Source organism: Amia ocellicauda, chromosome 3 (assembly GCF_036373705.1).
Source record: "Amia ocellicauda isolate fAmiCal2 chromosome 3, fAmiCal2.hap1, whole genome shotgun sequence".
In the NCBI taxonomy this organism is placed as follows: domain Eukaryota; kingdom Metazoa; phylum Chordata; class Actinopteri; order Amiiformes; family Amiidae; genus Amia; species Amia ocellicauda.
This window is the reverse complement of record NC_089852.1, coordinates 24,198,036-24,224,789: the sequence shown is the minus strand read 5'-3', so window position 1 is coordinate 24,224,789 and position 26,754 is coordinate 24,198,036. Positions and strand designations below refer to the sequence as shown.

Genomic DNA, 26,754 nt, shown 5'->3' with positions numbered 1-26,754 from the left:
TGATTATTCCTTTATCCTGGCAGCAGAATAGTAACATTGGGTTACACTGTGAAGATACATGAGGTGCAGATGTCAGGGGAGGCGTGTGTTTGTTTGCCTTTCTTTTTGTTAGGTGTAGTATTTTTATTCCCCCAACTATAACATACCTCTTTCTGACAAGCTGGCAGGTGGAGTTCGTTGAAGCCGTAGCACTCGTCGATACTCTTTTTCAAGATTATTAATGAAACGTGTTGCTGGGGTGCAGTTCTGAGGGAACCAATCAATACGCCACCATGCTTACTTATTCCCTCTTCACAGTTTTATTTATTTCTGTTATTAAAAAAAACTAAAACTTAAATCTGGCACAGGTCCAAGGCATCCTTTATAGATTGTTTGAGAGAATTAGCCATTTGGTTCTTTTACAACCACTTCCTACCTGAGTTTTTTATATATCAAATCTACTACAATGCACCATCAATATATGTGTTTGTTTTCTAGAGTTTGTATTGTATTTTTCTCTTCAGTTCAAATATATAAGGGTTCACTGTAGCTCACTCAATGAACAGACAAATGGTAGTGTTTATACTAGGTTGTAGCTGAAGCAGTTCTCATGTGCTAGCTATGTGAGACATCTGTCAAAGAAAATCTCTCTCACACACTCAAATATATATATAATGATAAAGTATCTCCAGATAAAAGTGGACATGAATTCAGCTATTAGACACATCAATGAGTGCTAAATATAGTGTTAACCAAGTCGAAAGAATGCACAATTAAGTCTCAGGAATCTTTAATTAAAACATGTAAAATACATTTTTCCACTGCTTCCATTCACAGAATACAATTTGTACTAAACAAAGTAAAATCATGAAAAGGTATACTGTTCAGCGTACTGACCACCACCATATTATTTGTATTGAAATTTACTAGAAATGGACACTTTCTTACACCCAGTGGCTGTAGAATGTCATTGAACCTACAGTGAGGGAAAAAAGTATTTGATCCCCTGCTGATTTTGTACGTTTGCCCACTGACAAAGAAATGATAAATCTATAATTTTAATGGTAGATGTATTTTAACAGTGAGAGACAGAATAACAAAAAAATCCAGAAACACGCATTTCAAAAAAGTTATAAATTGATTTGCATGTTAATGAGGGAAATAAGTATTTGATCCCCTATCAATCAGTAAGATTTCTGGCTCCCAGGTGTCTTTTATACAGGTAACAAGCTGAGATTAGGAGCACTCTCTTAAAGGGAGTGCTCCTAATCTCAGCTCGTTACCTGTATAAAAGACACCTGTCCACAGAAGCAATCAATCAATCAGATTCCAAACTCTCCACCATGGCCAAGACCAAAGAGCTGTCCAAGGATGTCAGGGACAAGACTGTAGACCTACAAAAGGCTGGAATAGGCTAAAAGACCATCGCCAAGCAGCTTGGTGAGAAGGTGACAACAGTTGATGCGATTATTCGCAAATGGAAGAAACACAAAATAACTGTCAGTCTCCCTAGGTCTGGGGCTCCATGCAAGATCTCACCTCATGGAGTTTCAATGATCATGAGAACGGTGAGGAATCAGCCCAGAACTACACAGGAGGATCTTGTTAATGATCTCAAGGCAGCTGGGACCATAATCACCAAGAAAACAATTGGTAACACACTACGCCGTGAAGGACTGAAATCCTGCAGCGCCCGCAAGGTCCCCCTGCTCAAGAAAGCACATGTACAGGCCTGTCTGAAGTTTGCCAATGAACATCTGAATGATTCAGAGGAGAACTGGGTGAAAGTGTTGTGGTCAGATGAGACCAAAATCGAGCTCTTTGGCATCAACTCAACTCGTCGTGTTTGGAGGAGGAGGAATGACCCCAAGAACACCATCTCCACCGTCAAACATGCAGGTGGAAACATTATGCTTTGGGGGTGTTTTTCTGCTAAGGGGACAGGACAACTGCACCGCATCAAAGGGACAATGGGCGGGGCCATGTACCATCAAATCTTGTGTGAGAACCTCCTTCCCTCAGCCAGGGCATTGAAAATGGGTCGTGGATGGGTATTCCAGCATGACAATGACCCAAAACACACAGCCAAGGCAACAAAGGAGTGGCTCAAGAAGAAGCACATTAAGGTCCTGGAGTGGCCTAGCCAGTCTCCAGACCTTAATCCCATAGAAAATCTGTGGAGGGAGCTGAAGGTTCGAGTTGCCAAACATCAGCCTCGAAACCTTAATGACTTGGAGAGGATCTGCAAAGAGGAGTGGGACAAAATCCCTCCTGAGATGTGTGCAAACCTGGTGGCCAACTACAAGAAACGTCTGACCTCTGTGATTGCCAACAAGGGTTTTGCCACCAAGTACTAAGTCGAAGGGGTCAAATACTTATTTCCCTCATTAACATGCAAATCAATTTATAACTTTTTTGAAATGCGTTTTTCTGGATTTTTGTGTTGTTATTCTGTCTCTCACTGTTAAAATACACCTACCATTAAAATTATAGACTGATCATTTCTTTGTCAGTGGGCAAACGTACAAAATCAGCAGGGGATCAAATACTTTTTTCCCTCACTGTATCAGTGAATTCGTTCATTCAGATTATGGTTGAGCCAAATTCATGGAAAGCGATGAATTAGATGGTTCAATACTCATGCTAGATTACTCTCTGTACTGAAAGATAGTGATTGTTCTCTGTTTTTCTATATTTTGAGCTTAGCATTCACACCTGGCATGGTGTGTCCACTGAAATATCATTTAAAACTTCCAAATTAGTTTTCTGGTCAAAATGATGAACATAGATTCAAACCAAGGCTGAAAAGGCTGTGGTGCTGAAAACCCTAGGTCTGTGTTTTTCCTCTCTCAAAGTGACTTCCTGTCATGATATAACCACTGAACAAACCACTACTTCAGTAATTAATCTGCCCCACAGCTTCGAGAATAGTGCAGGTTCTGTGCAGCCTTCCACAAACCCCCAAATGTTTTACTTTCTTTACTTTTTTTTTGTGCTGCAATTCTTTGCTTCAAAACTTTGCTTCATGTTATATTAGTTTACTTTATCTTAGTTCAAAAACAACAACACATACATATCCTACTATATATAATCCCTAATCAAAAAAAATGTGGAAATAAGCTTAATGACATGCAGGTACCTATGGTATCGAATTAAATACGTTACTGTAACAAGAGGAGTGCCATTGCCATTATAAGAGGGCAGTATTTATTGTTTCAAATCACACCTCTCTCTTTCTCTCTATATATAATGATGCTATTTGACTGGAATTAATGCTTGTGAAGCGGTTGATGGTTACTTAATTAAATTGGAACAAGAAATATAACTATAAATGGAATTTTGAGCAGCCAACATCAAAAGCAATTAGGAAGCATGATTTTCAAATACTTAAATTCACGTTCTGATAACTCAAGTTCATTTGGCTTTGAGATTTCAAAAATTAATGTATAAATGGCCTAGGAAAAGAACATTGTTTTAATAAATGGGAGTGATGTAATTGCTGGGTCTCTTGTAATTGTAGGTTTTTCTGTTGGTTATATTGCTATAGTCCATGGTAAATGTGTATTTTTATTGGCTGGATAAATCCTAGTGGTACAATTGGTGTCTGAATTAGCTACATTTCACCCCATCACATTACTGCTAACTGGAATGGATGCATTGAGCACATTTGTCACATTTAACTAACCTATTTTACATCACATCTTGGGACCTGCAACAAACCTTGGTGCATTAATATGACCTTGACAACCCTGTTTCTCAGGCTGAAACTTCCATGATGTGGAATGCACAAAGCCACTGATAATGTAATGATGTAATAAACCCAATCGGAAACTTGCTAATTCAGAAAATCTCCATAATAATCATGAGCCCAGTTCTGTCCAGTTTGGGTGTGTAAAGGTGAAACTTCAGCCCTGGAAAATGAGAGTAAGAGACACTTTGGAGACTTGATGTGGCACAGTGGTACAGGTAAAGACAAAGACAAATCCACATTACATTCATTCCCATGGTGCATTTTAAAGTGGTCTTCTCTTCTATAATTTATCTTGTCCTTCGGTGTTCTCTTAGCAATTTGGTACCCAGTCTGAAACATTTTACAAATGTTCATTTTAATTAGAGGAAAGATCCTTGATTCTTTCTGTTTTCATATCTCCCCGATCAAAGCCATTTGCCCCCAAGGAATTACGGAATATTCCTTTCCCCTGAGATACCTTTGATTTCAGTGTTTGAGAGAGACATTTTAGGCTTTAGTAAGATGCATTATTATTTTTATATTTTTTTAATTTTTTCCTCTTAATGATTGGGTAAAAATGGCATCCTCCCGAAACATTGTAAGTAATTAAAATAAAACAAAGTTAGATATCTACACTAATTGAGAAAATGGAATCAGTCTTCACAAACGATGCTTGGATAATTATAGTTATGTGCAGAAATGTCTGTAGATTTGTAGTGAGAAGCCAAAAATGGCATTAACCTCAAGATGTCCCCAATGTGTATGTATAATAATAATAATACAAAATATATATATCCTTATTAAAACTTCCATACAAAGGCATATAAACTTGCATTCGAAAAAGGACTGGACCAGAACATGTTTATGGGATGCAACTATATTGTTGTCTTCCTATCACAGTTTTCTATTTATGTGAATTCCAGCAGCTTTTCGGGGGGTGGGACTGGGTGGGTTGAAGATGTGCCATCAGGATGTTTTCCATGAAAACGTAATAATGTCAATGAGATCAATGTCACCCTTTGATCTCAGGCAGGATTCTTATATTTGTTAACAACCAGGCTGGGATCTACATTTTAGATTACCTGGCCCTGTTTTTTTTTTCTCTTCTCTCTAACTCTTCCAAAGATGATTTGCGTGAGATGTTCATAAATTGGGACATTTGATTTCTTGTGAAGGCAATCATGACTGGAACCTGATGTTCCTTTGCCTTTGCTGGAAGCTTCTTGCCTCTACTCAGTGGAGACCAACATCAGGCACTGGGTTGGTGATTTGAAACTGCACAGGAGCTTCAGTCATTCATTCAGTTTCATGTACCGAATCTCAAACTAAGCGACGTACTAATAAATGTGCATGTCACTGCATTCTGTTCATTTATTTTCATGAAATATATTATACCTTCTTTTTTGAGTTGCATTGGCTCTGTATAAAATTCACTCAATACATCTTTTCAGACTGTACCTGTAATATTGCACTTATACAGTTTTGTCATACTTCTTGCTTTTGCATTGCTAGTACTCGTGTTTATTTTGATTTCCCCTATGCCACCTTCCCCTTAGCACTTAACTGTGGATTCACATCTTGTCTGCACTAGCTAGCTTGTACAATCTAGGATGTAGGACGTATATTTAGTTTACTGTATATCTTCCTAAACACTTGTGTAAATTGGAATTTGTAAATTGCATTACGTATTGAACTGTACTGTATTATTGCACTTTGTATTGCTCTTATATTTTGCCTGGATAAGGGCATCTGCTAAGAAATAATAATAATAATAATAATAATAATAATAATAATAATAATAATAATAATAATAATAATGTTTCAGAGGGAAATGGCAATGGGGGGGTTTCTTAGTGTGTTTTGCAAAGTGTAGAGTAAAGCTTGGCAACAAATATGGAAATTACTCTGATTGAGATTACTTGGCAAATTGATAAATGATTGATGGGGGAAAGTTTATGCATTCACTTATTCCACTATTTGAGTGCCACCACACTCCCTTACTAGTCTCAAAATAACCCCATTAGTGTTCTGGGCTTTCTCAATCTCAGCATCCCATAGTGCTTTTCATAGCAATACACCAATTTTTCACTATTTGAAAAGTCACTTTAGTCTGATAATTCTGTTGAGTCTCATTTGACTTTTATTAGCCTTTAAATCACACCTCTAGCCTCTCTCCCACTCTCATTATATACAAAAATAGATTTTATTTGTGTATGTGTATGGAACTTCTGAAGATGTTTCCTTATTTGATAATGTCACCTTGAATTGCACTTTTTCTTCAAATAGTATTAATTCTCTTTATATATTAATCTTGGTTTAGAATACCTTTTAACTCAGCGCATTGTCAATTGAAGTGTCACAGCTACAGATCTTGTATAGACAGTAATACATACTTTCATCATTTCATAAAAGAAAGCTGCCCCAATGTTTTTTTCACTTTGATTTTTCCTTGAACCTTCTAGGGAAAATATGGTTGAACTACTTTCATCTGATACTATTGTGTCTTTAAAAAAAATAATCTAGAAAAATAAGTTTAATGTCTTGTGGTTGTCAATCAGCGTATGCACTTTAATTTGTAATGTCAAAAGTACTGAATTGAAAAACGTTTTAAAAATGTGTTCCCCCAAAAGACCTGCAATTTTAAAGAATGCATCAAAATATTATTTAGATTAATGGGATATGATAAAGGGGGATATTGTTATATCTTTTCATAAGAATTATAAAACTGAAAACAGCCCTTCCACTTCCACTAAATGACTCAATTCACTTTTTTTGCCATAGTTTCGGAAAAAACAACTGACTTTCCTTAGAGAGAAACATGTGCTCTCATTCTTCATAACAAGCAAAGACATTTGAATACCAGTATTTAAAAACAAAAAAAAGTTAGTCCCATAGCAATAAGGAACTGTAGGCTTTAGCAACAGACACCAGAAATCTGCTCAATTAAATGTTTTTCAGGTGGGACACCCTCATTTGACCACCATTTAGGTTCAAAGTATTCGCTTTAAATGCAGCACATGCATAAATTCAAGTATAAGGCAGCAACATCACACACTCACTCATTTACAGAGTCTTTCTAGCCAGGTCTATGTTTAGGATGCATAGCTACTGGATAACATAAAGGGTATCATCTATACTTTGCAGGAACAATGTCATGCCTCTTCAGCAGTTTTATTAAATCCCAAAAAGCACATTACATAGAGGCATTCCATCTTTAAACAATACATGTGAAAAAGTGATACAACATTATAATAATTGCCTGCTGAAATTGTATAATATGCAAATAGATTTGTTGTTTGAAATATTACTTTTCTATTTTTTTCATGTGGGTGATTAAAAAGTAGTTGGCAATTGAAGAATTATCTTTGAATATAGAGTGTGTGCATAATTCCTTGGCGCTGAGGATATATAATATTTATGAATTTGCTAGTGTTGCTCGTTTTTAATTGAAAATGCCTCTGACTTTGTTAGCCATGATCCGAGAAATAATGCAGATTAATGGGGATGAGCTTTCAGAATATAGAGTGGTTCCAATACATCTCTGTTCTCCAGCACTGTTGACAAACTCATAATCTTATTTCCTTTTTCTCCTGTACAAATTCAAGTGTCTAATCCCAGTGTGATTACTGTCTCATAGTTGTGTGTGCATGTATTTGTTTAGTTTTTTAAATCAATTTATGTAAATTCACTGAAATATTTTTTGAAGAAACTGAGATGCCCTGTTTTGGTCAAATCGATTTAATACAATTTGTGCTGAGACTCGTGTATCCTTGCCCCTGCTCCTTGCATGACCCGGGATTAGATGAGATTAAAAATAATAAGGTTAATATTATATAGATTTATCATCTGAGGTGCTGCACCTCAGCAACAAAACAATCACCATGAACATAAACGTCTAAGAAAGGTCATGCTCGTTGTAGCTTGTTTGGTCCCCATCCGCTCCAGCAATATGGCTGGGTAGTGTGTTCAAACCCCCTCTTTACTTTCTCTAAATAAGTGCATACTGTTTTCACTCCTAAAGGCACCTGCCCTTAATTTCTGCATGTGACCCTCAGCCCCGGTTTCATTATTGGGATTAAAGTGGTCCTTTGGGTTGATTTGGTCAGTACCTATGATTATTTCGAATACACCCATCTAATTCCCCTGAGCACACTGAGGTCAAGATGTGTAGGACAAGCGTGTTGCTGCCATCAGCAAGAGAGAACAGGGTGGTGCAGTCGGGCAGGCACAACAACATGGTTCTTGGATCTTGAGATTCCCTTAGTAAAAAGAACCCTCGAGTGTATATACATATTTATTTTTACATAATTACTTTTACCAAGGAAAGTTACAAGACTCAAGAAGAGCATATGCCTGTCTTACAGTATTTTATTGTTTATGGGCAGGCATGACCAAGACAGAAAGCCAGTGAGTAATGGTGGTCTCTTTGAACATTTTCACTCCATTACTAAATTAAATGAAAAAATGAAAAGTCTTGCTGTGTGCAACCTTCGCATAGCTAGCGCAGCAAAAGAGCATCTTGTATCTGCTGCAGCTCCACAAGGTTATTCCACCAACTGAATCCTAAGCACAGGGATCCTGTCTTTTAATGGTGGTATTTAAGTTGTTCTAAATCACACATTAATGACAGCAGAGGACATATTAACGAGGACATTTTTACTTTAGTCCCCCCCCCCCCCCCCCCAACAACAAGGTATTCGTTCTTCAGGGTGAGACTGAATGTTTTCTATGATGGTTTCTGAGGTGTATTTTCTTGAAAAAGTATACTCATGTATGTCTATAAAAATGACAGGACTAAGTAAACAAAGAAAGAAGCAAGCAAATACAACCTAAAAAAAAATCAAGGTTCTGGACTGGCAGGTTTCTAGCATCCAAAACAGATGATAATTATTACATTCTGGCCAGGACTGAAATGTTAAGTAAAGCTTACTAAAATAATAACCAAGAGGCCCACTGCAGAAGAAACTGAGAAACAGCCGACTGTCATTGGGAGATAAGTTTAGCTATTGTATGCACCTTTTTCAGATAAGAATGTGTTTATTCCAAGGTGAATACACATGTAGCCTCACTGCTCAGTTATCAGAAAGAACATTAGTTAGATTTTTTTCTTCCACACTGGCATTTAACCATCAAAGATTTGTTTTTTTCTAGAACATTCTGCATGGGAAAAAAATACACATATAGACAATCCAAATTCAGTAACACCTGGTAAAGAAATGAGAAACCGTCCATTTTCCATCCTCCATAGAATATGGATAATGTTAAGACTTAATATAGATCTGGAATAAGACTATATTAATAGTCTAATATATCAATTATGATTGGTTAAGTATATCCAGGATTCAAAGGTTTGCTTTAATCGAATGAGATTTCACATTTAAAGGTGAATTTACAAATTAATCGTAAACCCTTTTCATCCTTTTTTTTAATGTCTTAGAAACAAATCACAGCCTTTCAGACCTGCTTATTACTTAATTTAATAACTATCTTGATCTACACCTCTGACGTCATTATTTCCCTCCAAATGCATCTCAGTCAACTTCGAGCAATTGCAGTCAGGCTATTCAGCTTAATTTAGATTTCCTTTGGTTAAACATTACAATAAAATTAAACTCCTGTCTGAAAAAGTAAGATATGTAATGTCATGTGCCAGGGAGGCATGATAGATTACTTGGAATTTTTTTAATTTAAAACAAGATCTAGTTGCTTAATGTGATTCTTTCTCTGCAGTCTTATCTATGTGTCAGCTGATGTACCCTGTGTGGAGGTTCTGTAGCTTTCAGGAACAAATGTGAAGACAATTTCAAGGAAGGTTAATTGAACACTAACACTATTCTCCATGTACCTGTCTTACATGCAAAAAAAACTTTGAAATGCTATCATAATAGTGATACTTGCAATGACTAATGCATGTAAATTCGATTACAATAATCTTGTACATTTTTGAGGAGGCTCATTTTGATTGCCTATATCTCTTCCGAGAGACACCAAGATGCGAAATTCATCTTTAATGAGTTTCCTTGTAATATAAGAAAGTTATCTCCTTTCTCTCTCTCTCTCTTTGGTGAAGGATAAACTGTTTTTAGTGTCAGTCATTAAAACTTTAAAGACTTGTTGATTATGATGTGGCCACCTCTTATGTTGTTTTGACAGCTGCTTCTCACCATGAAAGTTGTTTGGCAAAATATGATTCCTATATGGTTAGAGACAAATACAAATACAGTTTTTGAGGATACTCAAATTAATTCTGGGAGGAGAGCAACAATCTTGCTTTATTTGTCTCTTGATTTCTCTACCCATTTCAGATCAGGATTCCCTTTCTTTATACCGTTTGTAGCTTATGAAAAAGAAACAAATAAATAAACTTTTTCAGGTTCAATTTCACTCTCAGCTGTCCCATCTCAACAAAATAATGTATGACATGTAAAGTGGTTTATTGTTCTTAAATCCTCCCCGCTGAGTGAATCCAAAGTAACAAGAGGTTTGCTAAGTTCAGCACAGGGTTTTGATGTGTATGAAAGAGTTTGAAAAATGTTAATTAATTTGGATAGATCAAAACAAAACAAAAACAACAAAAAGTCCTGCCACAGTTACATTGTATCCTGGATTAGCTTCTCTAAGATGCTTGATGCTGGTTTAATAGGATGCTTCTGCCACGTGTGTGTGTGTGCGTGTATATCAATGTGTGTTGAGCACTAGACGAGTTTGCAAGGATTGTGCTGGAGGGTAAAATCTCTTCCTAGCTGAAACCACCAAATCCAGGGCCCAGTATTTCCTTTCATCAAAATCCGTTTGATGTTCCCCATAACGAAACGGCTCACTTTCCTCAGCTGCCGCGTAATTCGCTAACAGTAAGGGGCAGGCAGTTCTGAGGAACTTTATTTTTGTAATCCATATGCATAACTGTTAAAATATGCTATTTGCAGCTCACGGGGTGGAGGGGACAATGACTGTGATATTCAGGGGGTTAGCGTTATGAATTAAATTCAAATGCGTCACACACGGTTTTGATTATGGCTTCATTATTGACATTGGCTTCATCCGCACTTGTGTTTGTATGTGAATCCAGGAGGCCCAAAAAAATATTGATCTGTTTTAAAGAGTTGAATTCATATTGAATCAAAACTGATATTCTGCAAGATTTATGATGTCTGTCAACTAGCATACCTACCACTACCGCTGAAGTAGACCTATTTTGTACGGGTTCCAGATAGATAATTAAATCGGATAACAACCATTGATCTTCAGCACCACTGGCTTGTGTAGCTCAGCAGTATCAAGAGATTGGTAACCGCTGCAAAAGATCAATGCGGTCGATGTCTTCAGAGGATATAGGAAGGCGTTTGTGATCAAAATGTATTACTGATGTCATCCCCAGCTCGGGGGTGTCGCATAAGCAATGGGAATCCCACCACCCTTCTGGGCTGTGCCTACAACAGCTGTGCAGGGGCACAGGCTGGAACTGACCTGGCAAATGTGTAATACTGCTTCCCAATCCTTACTTTGCAGTAGTGAGATGCTGTCCTGCATGCAAGTCAATCTAGAGGGGAAAAAAGCAGAAAACAGAAAAGATGCAGTGTTAACATAAGGCCTCATTACTTATAAGGACTTACTTTTCATGACCATTTATCTTCATGATGTATGATGGAGTTCTATATTCAGAAACCTAATTAAGGGGTTTTTGGACTTTTCCCAAAATTAATTTTTCATGTTTTTCTCCCCCCCCTGCTATTTTTATCTGTGAGCTGTACTAATGGTGTTACTGTATTTTTCTTCTTCACAGACGAGACTACGTTTGAAGCTGGTGTGAGAGTTCAGATCCACAGTCAAGCGGAGCCTCCCTTTGTTCACGAGCTTGGCTTTGGAGTCGCACCGGGGTTCCAGACATTCGTTTCCACACAGGAGCAAAGGGTACTTTACCTTCTCTTCCCAGAGCAACATTACAATCCTATTCACAGCAGGGGAGGGACAGAGAGGACAGTCATTTTTGTTTTGTTCTTCCCCCACTACAAGCCTATGGTGCAAACAGAATTGATAATGCTAATGGTAAATAAATCCAGGTGAAAGTTGGCTAATGATGTCGCCCATATTCACACCAGGGATCAGGGATGCTGTACACCTCTAATAACAAAACACTCAAAACCTCTCTGCTTTGTTGCATTGAGTCAAATATGCTATTGTTTGTCTCCATAAATGTATATATGTAGCCATAGCACAGAGAGTTACAGACAAAAGAGAAACACTTTAAAAAAAGCATGAGATCTGGTCAACATCCGGCAGCATCACAGATACCAAGAGGAGCTGCTTTGTCTGGCAGCTCAGAGTCCACAGGGTCCTTCAAGTGGATCGAAAAGGAATATGTGATGCTGTGAAACTACGATAGACTGAAGAACAAAAATGAAGTAAATATTGTCCCTAACCATGTGCCAATCTGCTTCCCCCCCCCCCTAATCTTGTGGTGGGATCTACTTCTTTTCATCACACACTTCATCAAGGGGTACAGCTCATCACCGATTTTGAAATTCTTCAGCACTTTGCATATGCGTTTACAAACTACACAGGTGCACGGGCTCTTTTGATTTAGATTGAATATTCTTTAATGACCTACAATTCCAACACAGACTTTTATCAAATCCAACATTGACGGCAGGTTTCGTCTGTTTTTCAACTCTTTAATTTCACCCACCCCTTAGTTCTAATGTTTTTCAACACTTTAATTTCTCCCCTTTTTATCAATTTTATCGATTAATACGATTGTGGCAACATTGTGTGTTTAGCTGGGAATTAAGCCTGTCGCCAGCCCAACACCAATACAAAATATTTTATTCAAAAGCAAAGTGATGAACTTGCTGAGCCGATCAGAGGACAGGCAGACGAGCTAGATCACCTATTTATTAATTACCTATATATCTCACCTATTTATTAATTGTATTCTAGTGTGTAAACTGTTCTTTTGGGCATCTTTTTGAATTACAATTCAATATTCTTACTTTAACCGAAGGGGACCTGTGTGGGGTGGTTTCAGTATTGTTAAATGCTCTATTTCACTTATATCCAACATCGTATTCACCTATGTAGTTATTTATTTCGTTGTTCCCATATATGCAAGAATGAAATAAACAAATAAATACATAGATGAATAAAAAATTAAATAAATTGAAATATATGTATTATCTATGTATTATTTATGATTGCACAAATTACCCTCCATATTTATTTACTAAATTGAATATGGACTTTGAAAAACCCACTACAACTGCCAGACTAAAAGTCTGTTTGGAATCGTAAGAATCAAGAGAGAGAAACCGTGTGTAATTTGTAACTGAATATGCATATTGCTGATGAATATGCAAAATAGTGATAAACTGATGCTGGTGATGAAAAGTGGATGACAAAAAGACACGCTCCCCTTGTGGTTCTGTTGTTTCAAACTCATTTTCTAGAGGGCTACAGTATCTTCTGGCTTTCCTCCTAGCCCAATGCTACATAATTGGACTAATTATATGATTAATTGGAGCAGTTTAACGCTGTTCTTTGGGCTTCAGAACACATTATAGGTAACTGGAATCTAGTTTACATCATCAACTATAAAAGACCTTGAGGAAAGAAAAACAAAAGTTAAATCGGTCCAATTGAGCAAATAATTATAGAAATTGTGTAAATGAGGCTCCAGTTTAATGGAAAACTGGAAGACCCTAAAGGAGGCTTTCCTTTTCTGCAGAGACTACACCAGCCCAGACCCTGTCCAAGAGGAATATTGTTGTTTCAGTGCATGTGAAATGATGAGGAGCACCAGCCCATTGCTGTAAGGGTGGACAGGGATCACATTTCAGTGCCATACCCTTGTCTGTATCTGCCAACCAGTCAGAGCAATGGCTAATAAAGTTACCTTCACCCTGTTCTTTGCTATGAATCTAGAATTGATTTTAAAGAAGGAAATCATATTTTTGATTGGGTCGGAACGACAAGTGACGAATACTTCCTGGCCTTTGGATGCATGCATAACCTTGTCCAGTGTGGAACTAGAATATATTTTCATTCTTTAATGCAAAGGTACCTCAGTGTTTTCTATATACACCACATTTGTCTCTACTAGGGAGCATTATTTAAGACTTGTATGCAATAAAACCTGTAATGTACTGTATAGTACTTTGTACTATACCTCCAAACAAAGTGCTCTGATAAGAACAGGTGGAAGGTAACAAATGAGAATTGGTTATTCAGTCCAGCTGCTTTACTTGTTGGCAGTGTTACATTGATCTGGGAACCAACAAAGGCCATAAATCAGGATGCACAACAGGGCAGCTGAATTCACTCCATACACCCACTACTCTGTGTGTGAAGTATTGCCGCTTTTCATAGGCAATAGGCGTAACTGGCTTTACACTTTTTATGGATCTCCAAAATTAAACACAATCCAGCACATATTCCAAATCTGATAAGTGTTTATGTACAAAAACACATAATTAAATTTTATTTGATGTTCCACACCTGCTGTGTTTTTAACTTTTAAAGTTACTTAGTTGTAAGGAATAAAGCTTCAGGTTTGTATTGCACAAAAATAATTGAAACCTCGCTCTCAGTTTCCATGTGTGTCCTTTTGCTCCTGATTTAGGTGAGGTGGCCATTAGAAGGATTTTGAGTACCGTGCAGTGAAAGATGATGACATTTCAGTATTTACTGACATTGTTTTTTTTTAAATGTCTTCCTTAAAAGCTATTATTCTGCATTTGTCCATTATTTGTCTCCTTACAAAATGATGGTATAGCTCCTTGACAGAGATCACTCGGCAGCGTGTTTTGCATCTTACAAGTAATTTAACTGGCAGCATGTTATTAAAAAGCTGAATTTACTGAACATTACTGTTAAACACACACTATCCAGTCACAAGCCTTTCCATGAATCCCATATCCAAGTCTTTTCCTTCATCCATTGTTGACTGTGGCACATGGCATCTTTAGGCTCTGTGCAGTACTTTAACACTTCTAAAACTGTGATCTTTAAGTCACATAGCAACATCTTTTCAAGCCCACTGCAGAACCGCACGTCCATCAGACACGGGTACAAGGCTGTTGCCTGCAAATATTCCGGTGAGGGAATGAGCACCTTTCAAATAGCAAACCGCTACAGTCACAGCTACTGCAATCAGAAAGACTTATTATTTGCACAACAATTTAATAACCTCACATCTCACAGGGGATACAGCAGGCAGACCTTTCAGTGTCTTCAGTGCACTTTACAACAGAGGCCAAGACTTGAATCAGTTACATTTTGATCATAAAAGAAGGAAGTTAGGAGTTGTTTTTTTTTACTAATTTATTGATACTCCTCCCCCCAATCCTAACAATTCCTTCAGTGTCTCTTGTAAATAAATAAGGGCAGAAGCCAGTTTGACACACACACACCTTTTTTCCGCACACAACAGCTTATATTGTCTGAGTGTGTCCAGTTTTTTCTGTTTCAAAATGATATTTACGCGTTCTTAACCTACACGTGGCGGAGAAGAACCGGCCTCCTCTCTGAGAATTTAGTAAGGAATAAAAAACAATAAGTGGCAGATGTGATCAATAATATGGTGCAGTGTTTGTAAAAGGTTTTTGATAGCAAAATATTTATTTGGGATTGAATCTTCTCAAAGAAGGATAATTCACTTTACAGGATGAGTAATGTTGTATTAGAAAATGCGCATTGCACAATGTCTCTGTAATGGCACCCACCCGAGCTGTAAATCTATAAAACCTCAGTATCATAAGGCAGACGTGAGTTAATTGGTTTAATACAGTAGTGCATCAGTGTTTGTATAGTAATTCATAATTCATAATCCAATGACCTTCACTGATGCTCATTCTGTAAGAAATTCTTAATGTGATTTCTTCTCCTATTCTTGAAAGGTTTTGCGTTATTATGAGCTTTATCATAACTCTGACAAGATATATTTCACACAGTGTCAGAAGGTGTATATTCCAAATACGTTAATTATAAATCAGCCTTGCTTTCAGAAATGTCACCTGTCTTTGATTTATTGCTGTTTTGTTAGTTGTGCGTGTTTAACTTCAATTTAATAACGCACATACAAGTCTGTTGGGGTAAAACCGAGCTTGAAGTTCACGTGTTGCGTAAAAATAAGATGGGTTCCTCTGATGTTCCAAGAATGCTAATTTTGGTTGTTGACATGGAGTGTGCGCTTCACTAGTTGAACACCAGGGTATTCAAAGCTGCTGCACTTTAGCTTTCATGGTCAAGAAGGAGCTCTGAGGTCTGAATATCTTTGCTGTGTGTTGTGTTTATCAGTAGGGTAGCTTTTTTACCTCACCCAGGAACAGCCTGCTTTCAACTCTGCTAATTAGGTTGTTTGTTTGTTTTTGTTATGAGCACCTCAAGTGTTTACTAGAGATTAAACACACACACACACATTACAGTACAAATATTCTTACCATTACTAGAAGCACTCTAATTGATGGTATATGGCATTTTAAGGAAATAAGCACTAAAGATAATCATCAAATAAAGGGGCTTGGATCATAGCTATCTGTTGCCCATTGCTGTGGTTTTATAGCTATTATTTGTGATGTCCACCTGCACTTTACTGTTGCGTCTTGTTCACAATAAGATTGACTTTCCATCTAATTGGACACATTCGTCTAATTGCTTTCAGCAAGCATCTGTTTATTCTGTCATTCAGTGCTTTGCAGTGTGTTCCCAAATTTAATTGGCACAGTTGTCTAGCACTGTGAAAAGTCACCCTGGTCAACCTCACAGATAATACAGCCAAGACAGAATGTCTGTGTTGGATTTGTGTAAGACAGAAGCTGAAATTTGATCTCATCTGACAAGGCCTTGTGGAGATCTCACAACATTGGTTAACCAAATATTTAACATGACCCTCAGGATAGCCTCCAACAAACGTAGAAAAGAAACAAACATAAAATAATAAAAAGAAAAAAAAAACAATCAAGCACTCTTCCATAGTTTTAAGAGCCTTCATTGATACTCGCATATTGAACATGTCAGGAGCTTCCTATAGATTGATAAGATGTGTATAGTAACTTGATTTGTCTCCTTTGCAGTTCTGTACAGTGTTGTTTTTCATCAGTAGTCCTTTGCAAATTATACATTGCATAGTTTTGTATTGAAACTTAATCCCATTGTCTCAGTAATTATATATTTCTCATTTGCTTAAATATTTTTCCCCCAAAGTACTTTTATATCATTGAGTAGTTTTGTTTTTAAATCATTTATATGTATTGTAATTTCAATCCAATGAAATGCCTCAATAAAATTAAATGTCCCTTTTACTACATATTGTTATTAAATTATTTGATACTTATGCCTAATAGCAACTGCTACAGCTTTCATCTTTTGGGCATTTTCCTAGGTTATTAGTCGAATAACTACCTTGCTCTCAGAAATGGCTTCACTTTCCTGCATCGCTGTAGGTTCAGGGGAGACATTTTTATTGAACAATTTACGCTGTTGATATAATTACAATGAGATACTAGGAACAAATTTAAGATCCATTAATTCATAAATGGGCACACATTAAATTTTGTAACCTAGCGAGTGGAGGGTGTTTGTTTGGCGCTCAGTGTGAAAGATTTTGAAATGTAAAATTGTCATGTAAAACTGTGTGGTCTGAAATGGGACCAGGTTAGTGGTGGTAATAAAGATTGGCAGAACAAATGACTTTGGAGTCCTTCATCAAAACTCAATCACTGACACTGGACCCCTGCCAAAGTACACTGTGTCTCCTGTCCAGAAATGATTAATTAAGCAACTCAGATTGCCATTACCGTGCCATTATTGGTAATCTTAAACAAAAACAATCTGCTACAAGAAGTTCTGACATTACAGGGCTACTTTCTAGAAGTCCTTAACAGATAAGTTACAATTACTTTCCGTGTTTCTGAACAACCAATGCCTGCATGAAGCAAAGCTTTAAATTAATCTTCATAAATTTATAGAACAGAAGTCCAGTTACTGAAAACTCATTCATAGGTTGTTCATTTGTAACTGTATTCCACTGCAATGCAAGTTAGTTGTGCAGATCCCTGGAGTTCTTCCAAGGCCAACTGGGAAGCTCCTTAACATTTCTTAGCATTTTTTTCTGTTGTGTCCTTGATAGGAAACACTGCTTTCAGGACTATAATTCAATGATGGGGTTTAAGCTGTATGTATGTATTTTATTGATTACTCTAAGCAATAGGAACTACTACTTGATGTGCTTGCCATGAAAAGTGCTCTGTAATGTAAAAGATGCTGTCGTTGCCAATACATCCTGCCTTTTTATGCCTCATAAAAGCCAAAATCTTATACAGCTGTAAGTAATATTCTGTACTGATCATTAGCAATCATTAAGTAATCATTAAATAATCATTATACAATCATGCCATTACATGACTCCATGCTGAGTTACTAATAACAGCAGATCAATTAACTAAAGTATTGAAAGAGAATAAGTAAATATCGAAACACCTATACAACTGACTTTGTGTTGCCACAGTTTTAGGGTTTAAAGCTCCTCCCAATTGTTAAATAATATGAATTAATATGAGCTGGCATAAATGTAAAATCTGGCAGATTCACTAAAGAAAAGCTGAAAAGGACTTTCACTAGCAAATCAATACCCTGGAGCAGTGGTAATCTGGGGTTGTCTTTCGCAATCTTTCTGAAGTGAGATAATGGAATAAAAATGATAAAGGTTGTGTTAGAAGAGTCCCACAAGGGAGAGGACTTGAGTGAATGGACTTATCTTGCCAATCAACTGACAATTTTCCACTTGGAGGCGGACTGTTTTTCACACTTTGACTTCAAACTTTTGTTTGTGACCATAGTGCTTCCAGAATCCAAGTCGAAGATTTCTGTCACAAGTATATCTACCAAAGCCTTTTGAAGAGTTTTATTTATGAATATATATGAGAGGTAATGAGATACTGCATCTTCTTAAAGCTGTGTCTCCCTGCAGTCACATATACATTACAATAGTACTTTGTGCAGTCTGTCATTCCGAAAGGAATTAAAATGCTCTGAAAACTTATCCTTTTCTTCTTATTTTTTCTTCAGCTCACGTATTTGCCCCCTCCCTGGGGTGAATGCCAGACCAGCGCCTTGGATTCCGGCTTCTACCAAGTCTACAGCATCACTGCCTGCAGAATCGAGTGTGAAACCAAGTATATTGTGGAGAACTGCAACTGCAAAATGGTACACATGCCAGGTAATTGGCTGTCTCTCCCTCTCGTCGCACCTGATAAAACCATCAGGCTTCACTGACTCCCTGTCTCTTGCGCTTCCCAGCGCTGGTATGTAACATCCTAATATAGTTCTTTCCCAGCTGGACAGTATAACTGAAGCATAATACTTACTAAAGCTGCGGAAATTGGTTGAGTAGCCTTCTGTAGATGAGTGGTGTGCTGTTAGGGGAGCTAAATTTGTTTTTCTTGTTCCCCCTTCTTTAATTGGTTTCATTTACTAATTATTTTATATGGACTTTGAAATGGAATCAACAATGATTGATTATACACCTCAGCCAAGATACCCTTTCTTTGCTGATTGCCCTGGCCTAAAGTATAGATTCATAAATCTTCTCAAGTGGGAATTTCACTTCTAGAAGTGGGAGTTAGTAGTGCAGGAATTTTTCTTCACTGCCCATGGAGAACAATCACCAGAATAACATTATAAAAGAAAAGATTCTCGAAACAAACAACAACCTATTTAGTGTTACTTATTTATTACTGTGTTATTCAATAAAAGTGTGGCACTGCTTTAATTTCTCTCCTTTTGGCATCAGTGATGTATTAAAACTAGAAAACACAACAGGTGGCTATGAATCAATCTGCAATGTGTTAGCAGGACTGCAGTACCCAATGTTGTAGCTGTTTTGTAAAATAATTGATAAACACTATTTTGAATAGATTGAGGACATTCTGTACATTGTGTCTGGCTGGTAATAGTCAGCTATTGAGAAATCCCAATGGAGCACCAGTGATTGCACTATATATGTGTCCCTGTTTGCTCATCACTTCAGCAGTGATGGATGCAATTAATTTTAAAACGCTGCATTTCTCTTTGAAGGTGATGCTCCATACTGTACACCTGAGCAATACAAGGAATGTGCTGAGCCAGCAATAGGTAAGTTATGTCACCAGAAGCACAACAGAAAGTATAAAGATAAAAGAGATTTTTGTAGGAATCAAAAAACATTATACTATTATTGATCCAAATGAAAATCACATCACATTTTTTTTCAGAGGATCATTGGGATTTCATACATTTGTTTGGCTTTTCCCCCCTTAGAGTGAGTCTAGTCTGGTCATCCATTGCAATAATGTCCTGTTCCATTGGTCCTGCTCTTTGATTTTGTTTGTTTTTGGGATTATCTGTCATATGAGCATAAGGATGCTTACAAACCCATCTAGCATATTTGGCATAATCACACCCAGTCTATTTTCCAGTGATACCAAGGATGGGGCTGCAACAGCATGGCTGGGGAGTGTGTTCCAGACTGTCACAACTCTCTGTATTCTGTTCTGAATGCCTTCAAACTCAGATTTCTATTTGTGTCCCTGGGTCCTTGTCTCGTTGTTGATCTTGAAGCAGTCCTCTGATTGATGGTGTCGATGCTTTTCATGATTTTGAAAAAAGCCACGTTATCTTCTCTGTCCCAGGCTAAAAAGATTAAATTCCTAGAGTCTGTCTGAATACAACATTCCCTTCAGACCTAGAATTATTCTCTGGATGCTGTGCTTTGAACTGCTTCAGAACACCACATATTGCTTGTAGTGTGACCAGAATCATGGTCACAATGGAGTACTTGGTAGCTGAATTACACTAACTTCCTTCCCGGGGATAACTCATCCACAAAGAGAGAGATTTACAAGTACCCTATAGGGTTACCACTGAAATTGTGACCTTTGTTTCCCCAACACAAGGGAGTTCTTTTGATCTATATGAATCTGCTTTGTCAAAGTATTTAAAAACGATCACTGTGCGCAATGTTGTCCAAATGCAACCTGGCAGTCGAAAGCAGCTGAAATACACTCTTCCTTTGAAATGGTGCTCTGTGCTCCATTTTGAAATGACAAAATTGTTGAATTGTATTTGTCATTAATATGCCTTGGCGGGCATAGCATACTAGGAGGACATTTCACTTACGTGCTCAAGTGTGGGGCAGCAATTCAATAAATATCTGAAGGCGATCATATTAAAGTTACAAATGGGCTCCCTGTTGCTTAAAATATTTTTGACAATGGGATGGAAAAAGAAATAAAGAGGCACAGCTCTCTAATGGCTCTATTATAATGGTAAAAGAATGCATGCCAGATGCCATATTGAGTGGCCTGTACTAATTATAGTCGATGGCGGCTTGTTCTTTGCTAAACTATTCATGATTTAATGGTTGGAAAAGGCTCTCCACTGCACATCAGTTCATTTTGACCATGGTTCGCTTTGAAAAGTTTAAATTAAAAGCAAGGCAACCTTTCCCACTTCAGTGATTTTCACATCTGCTGCAACTTTTAACTCGGAACTGCCTTGGAATTATATTGACATCATGCGTGAACATGGCAACTGTTACCTGTAGATAAAGCTAGGTAAAAACCCAGTGGAATTATCTTACACCACCAAATATACCTTCTGTGGAAAACCTTTGTTGTGGTATGAGGTGGGTCACACTTATCTCCACAAAGCATGGAAGCACAGGACAGTGTGGACAAAAGAAATGTTCAGTTGTAGGTGCAACTTTAAATAGCACATAGCTCAGCCAACTGGCATTTTTGTTATTCTATTTTTATTTTTTGCATAGTGTTCACTGGACAATTTAGACATTCCATTGAAAGTCTCAGGGGTGACCTAGACGCCTCAGCACCATAAAAGCAGACTGTAAAAGGGTTGTCTAAAACATGTTTGAAATGAAAAATGAGGATGTTAATCCGAGTCTTGTAGCTCAGATGCTTTGCCCTCTAGGTCTCACATCGTAAGAAGGCTACTTTATCTACCTCAAGAAATTATAACACACCTGCATAAAACTGCACTGCTGTCAGCATCTTAGCATAACACTCCACATTTTGATGAGCAGCTTTAAGCTTTCAAATGACCTTAAGGAACAAACATTCTTCCCAGCCTGTTATATTTCACTGCTTTTTCTTTTTTTCTTTTTTTTTTTTTTTTTCAATCATCTAAGTGAGTGGAACAAAGGAATAACTCCCTTTGTGACATTTCCAAGGCTAAATATAGGGGGCTTTTGTTCAGCTAGGGTGAAAAACTGTCAGTCAAATCATAGCTTTGTTTTTGTTTTTTGTTTTTCAAACACTGTGCATCTAAACTGGCAAATCGGATGTCTCTCTTAGTTGGCCTTGAAGTTACCCCCTCCCCTGCGAGGAATGATTAAAGAGAGATTCAGGCAATTTTAACTTTACGAGTTTTTATCATGTCAGTTGCCAATGGATCCATGAAAATTAACTTTTCTCCTTTCTTTCTTTCAATTTCTCATTTTTATTTTATTTTAAATGTTTTGCTTAGAAGAGCGAGCAACTTAGAATCAGCAATTGTTCTCCACTACAAAACACAGCTCCCAGTGACATCACTGCAGGCCTGCAGCAACCCTCATTGAGGTCATTGTTGTTTGGCAATCTGAGAAATCCCTGAACTATAGCCCATGTAGCCAATTACATGTCAACCCTTTGGCCTTTGGCAATCCTGGACACAGCTGGTTATAACATTGCCAAATTCAAACCAGCAAGAGATTTTGCATGTATGTGTAGGCTGGTTTGGTCCATTTACAATGCCCGACCAAAAACAAATGAAGAAAGCAAACCCAATCGTGGACATAGAAACCTCTTCTCCCATTGACAGCATCCTGACACTTTGGAATAGGTTTCACAAATCATGTCCTTTTGACAATAGTATCCATTCATATATTAGGACCGTACTCAAATCAATACATCAGAGCAGCCGATTAATCAACACAACTGTACCCAAGACAACCAAAATCACAATATCCTATGGTCACACTGATGAAGGAATTTGTAGCCTCTCCTGTTCCCCTTTCCTGCATGTTCTTCTCATTTTTTGTTCCAGCGACACTGTCAGAGAACGATATTAATAGCTGCATTTGCAAGACCCCGTGTAACATGACCAGGTACAACAAGGAGTTGTCCATGGTCAAGATTCCCAGCAAGACCTCTGCACGGTATCTGGAGAAGAAGTTCAACAAATCCGAAAGATACATTTCGTAAGTATCATAGATCTGACCAAATGGTTTGTTTCCTTTACTACATGGGTGTTTAAAATAGCAGGTTATCAAATCTGTCCCAAAGCCAATGTTTGACAACTGTTAGGCTGAAGAGTGTGTGTCTTTTTCTCTGTTTTCAGTTTCTCTAAGTTCCCATTAAATATGTTTGGTACAGTGAGAGCTCCCATCTACCCTGACAAAACATATTATACAATGTATCTGCAGTCCTGGCACCTTAATTCAATATTGGCACAGGGAGTGTGGTTTGGTTTCATGAACACGTAGTGTGCAGAAATTATTTTGAAACTGAACTGCACGGCCTATTTATTTTAAATGAAACGCACAACACACCATTAAAACCGTCTCCAATTTGTTTGGAAAATTCTCATTCTATTCTTTGTCCGTCTGTCTATACACATCATGGCAGCCATTAAATGTCCCTCTAATGTCTTCCTTTGAATTGTGTAAGATACACAGCATTTTGTTTATGAAGATTGACCCTGGTTGGAGCAAAAACAGACCTTGCTAGAAATAACACTTAGATCATTGACAGTTTTGTTTGAATTCTTCTGTGACTGCAGTGTGTAACTCATAGAAGAGTAAATTAGCTATTATCAGAAGAATAACTATTAGGATCGGTCTTTCTGATTGGCAGGGACAATATCTTGGTCCTGGATGTGTTTTTTGAAGCTCTGAACTATGAAACCATTGAGCAGAAGAAGGCCTACGAAGTGGCAGGTTTACTGGGTAAGCATAAGATGTCTCCTGCTAAAATACATGTTCACAAAAAAAAGCTGCCAGGCTCAGCACAAAGACTGATAGATATTTGTATGCTGATAAGTAAATCAGTTTTGTATAAAAAAGGCTTGTTAAATATGCTCTGCAGTGTTCTAGGAAAAAACTGCAGAATTGCAATAAAATAGAATATATTTGAAAGATGAAGAAGCAGCTCATATAACCCGCAGTGTCCTATTATTTCATAAGTCAGAGAATTTCTATGTGTTGGTGTGCTTCAGTGAGCAATCTAAAGTGCTTTACAAAGCCATCTCCATACATCTGCTTTCCCTACCCCCCTCCCTTCTGACATACAGGTGATCTAGGAGGTCAGATGGGCCTCTTTATCGGTGCTAGCCTTCTTACAATATTGGAGCTCTTCGACTACGTATACGAGGTCAGTATTTACCCCTAAGCTCTGAAGGTAGAGTTACAAGAGTGCCGGAAAATACTGTGCTTGCAAATCCTGGATTAATTTTATTTTAACCTGGAAGAATTACTTCATCGGTGAATATGACCAGATATTGTAACATTGATCCGGGAATTATTGTAAACTTGTTTCCTTTAAAAGCTATGTAGTATCACTGAAGCTTCTGGAATCTACCCCAGACTTCTTCAGGTTCTCTCTTTTTAATTTTCTGCTTCAGGGGTGATTAGATATAATGGAAACCTGGCCTAGGAATTGGTATATTAATTATAAAGTGGAGGGGAGGCCTCCAAGTAATTGGGATATCGGCAGATACCCCCAGAGAGTCGACACAGCTTGTTAATAGACTTTATTGTACTTTTTCAAAGGATAACTTGAGTACAGCATTAGTTCTGCGCAGTCCGGATAAACAGGGATTGCAATACAAGTCCTGGAATGTAGTAATCACTGAGTGCTCTATTGTATTAAATCTTTACCAGGTCATGAAAGACAGATTGTTGGATTTCCTCAGCAAGGAAGAGGAAGAGGGTAGTCATGACGAGAATGTGGTAAGAGAAATTACTTGGAACATAGTTTAATCTCAAACAAAATATATGCCACTTGTGTACCTTGTATGATTTTAAGATAATAAATTGAAGTTAAATATTTACATTTGCCTATTACAATAAATACAATTGCTTGGGTTAAAATATTAAACAAAGAAGGCTCTAATATGAATGACATTTCTCTGTTGATTTATGCTAATACTCCCACTGGAATGAGCATGTTCTCTTGAAAAAGGCATATAAAAGCATATCATTTGAGTTTAGTAAGTGCTGTCATTATTTTGCACTGAAGGTGACAACAGTAAAATATGTTTTAATGTAATTTTAGCAATTAATGAATAAAACATTTTGACGCTTGTGTGCGACATGATTCATGAGCCAAGAGTAAACAAGTATTCATGGTCATGTTATAAAACAAATCACATAAATGTGTAACCGTTAATGACCTCATAAAATAAGATAGCCCACAAAGGAGAAGATTAACTCCTAGTTCAATTGGCTTCTTCTTATTGTACTGACGCAAGCAGTGACGTGCTGGGTAGGCTGAAAACCTTGCCCTCCTGGCCCGAAGTCCGTCCCCCCGTCCATAAGTGCCCTTTTGCTCAGTGAGCCCCTGCGGTAGCCTGCCGTTTGAACACCCCCCCACAGGCGACAATTCAGTGGCAACCCTCAAAGCCCCTGCCCTTTTAATGTCCTCTGTACGGTGCTGGACACAAGAACCTTTTCAAACTTTCTTAAAGGATTTCAGTCAATCAATAAGTCTCTTATTCTCAGTCATAGATGTACCTCACAGGTTGTCATTCTCTAGAAGAAAAACGGAGCAGGCCTTTGATGTCACTTAAATTGTTTTAAAAAATTTGCTTAATGCTATAAAATAGAAATATCACAAGCGCCAGTGTAACTATACAAATTAAATTCCACTCATAATATATATATTCCTTTATGGACCAAGTACAGGAATACAGAGTCTATTTATCGACAGCCTGCTATTAGACATTTCATCTGGTTGTGCATTAGGATGAAACAGTCTTGATTGTTGCAGAAGCTGAGCATAACCTCCTTCCCTTGTGTTTTTTTTTTTTGCTGTTCTCAGAGTACTTGCGATCCTGTGCCAAATCACTCAGAAGCCATCAGCCACACTGTCAGTGTGCCACTTCAGACGACATTGGGAACTTTAGAGGAGATCGCCTGCTAATGCAGGGATTAAAGACTCTTCTCTATTTCCAAGTTATCGGGACAGAGAGAGACAAGGAGCAGACCACCACAGAGTTCAGCTTTGCAAATTAAAAAATCAAAAGGTGCAAGGACAACATGAATGAAGCAGTTCATCACTTGTCATGGAAAACGTACGAAACACAAACTGGAAAAATGACTACCTTCTAGACTTAAACTGATGTGACCGGCCAAGAAGCTTGGAGCTGTCTGATGACTTCTTTCCTACTACTTTTTCTTCTTCTTCTTCTTCTTCTTCTTCTTCTTCTTCTTCTGCTTAAAGACTGTTTGAAGATCTGTTTGATGTACTGTACAAAAAAAAAGAAAAAATATATCGCTATAAATATATGTATATGAGTCACCCTTATTTACATCTACTGCCAAATGTAAAACAACAATACGACAAAGCCGTCCCACTTGCATGTCAGTACTTTGGATACTGTTATTTTTCTATGGCAAGACTGTGTATAGCTAACTATGCTGTGTGTTTCTCTTGACCATTTGCCAGTCCAGCAACAGAAAAGGGGCATCCTGGGGGGTGGGGTGGGAGACCATCTTGCTAAGGTCGCTGTCTGTCAGTTTTCCATTCTGTACAGCTTTCCTTGTCAATTAAACTGTGTGTGGTGAACTTGATAGTCCAGTCAAAATTATTTGTATGTATTAATTTCATATCAGGCAGGGTCAGATGGGGCAAATTGCTTCTGGTTCTCTGGCTTTAGCACAGGCTTGTTAATTTAATTAAATTAAGTTCCCTTCTCTGAACCTTTTCTCATCTATGTAACCAATATATAACACGATGATTCCATGTGTGTTTGCATGGGACACCCAGCAGGGCTTTCATTCACATTGCAACAAACAATCA

At 37.6% G+C, this 26,754-nt stretch overlaps 1 protein-coding gene across 2 annotated transcripts in view; it reads left to right on the top strand.

The window, feature by feature from the left end:
• The window catches only part of asic2 (acid-sensing (proton-gated) ion channel 2), a 368,547-nt gene extending 342,027 nt beyond the window's left edge, over positions 1 to 26,520 (top strand). For both annotated transcript variants that reach the window (XM_066698600.1, XM_066698599.1), the window contains exons 3-10: positions 11,493 to 11,620; positions 18,770 to 18,920; positions 19,778 to 19,834; positions 22,781 to 22,934; positions 23,590 to 23,681; positions 24,026 to 24,105; positions 24,615 to 24,683; positions 25,774 to 26,520. In XM_066698600.1, the coding sequence (XP_066554697.1) occupies positions 11,493 to 11,620; positions 18,770 to 18,920; positions 19,778 to 19,834; positions 22,781 to 22,934; positions 23,590 to 23,681; positions 24,026 to 24,105; positions 24,615 to 24,683; positions 25,774 to 25,875 (833 nt within the window). In that variant the 3' untranslated portion in view covers positions 25,876 to 26,520. The remainder of the gene's footprint in view (positions 1 to 11,492; positions 11,621 to 18,769; positions 18,921 to 19,777; positions 19,835 to 22,780; positions 22,935 to 23,589; positions 23,682 to 24,025; positions 24,106 to 24,614; positions 24,684 to 25,773) is intronic.
• The last annotated feature ends 234 nt before the right edge of the window (positions 26,521 to 26,754 follow it).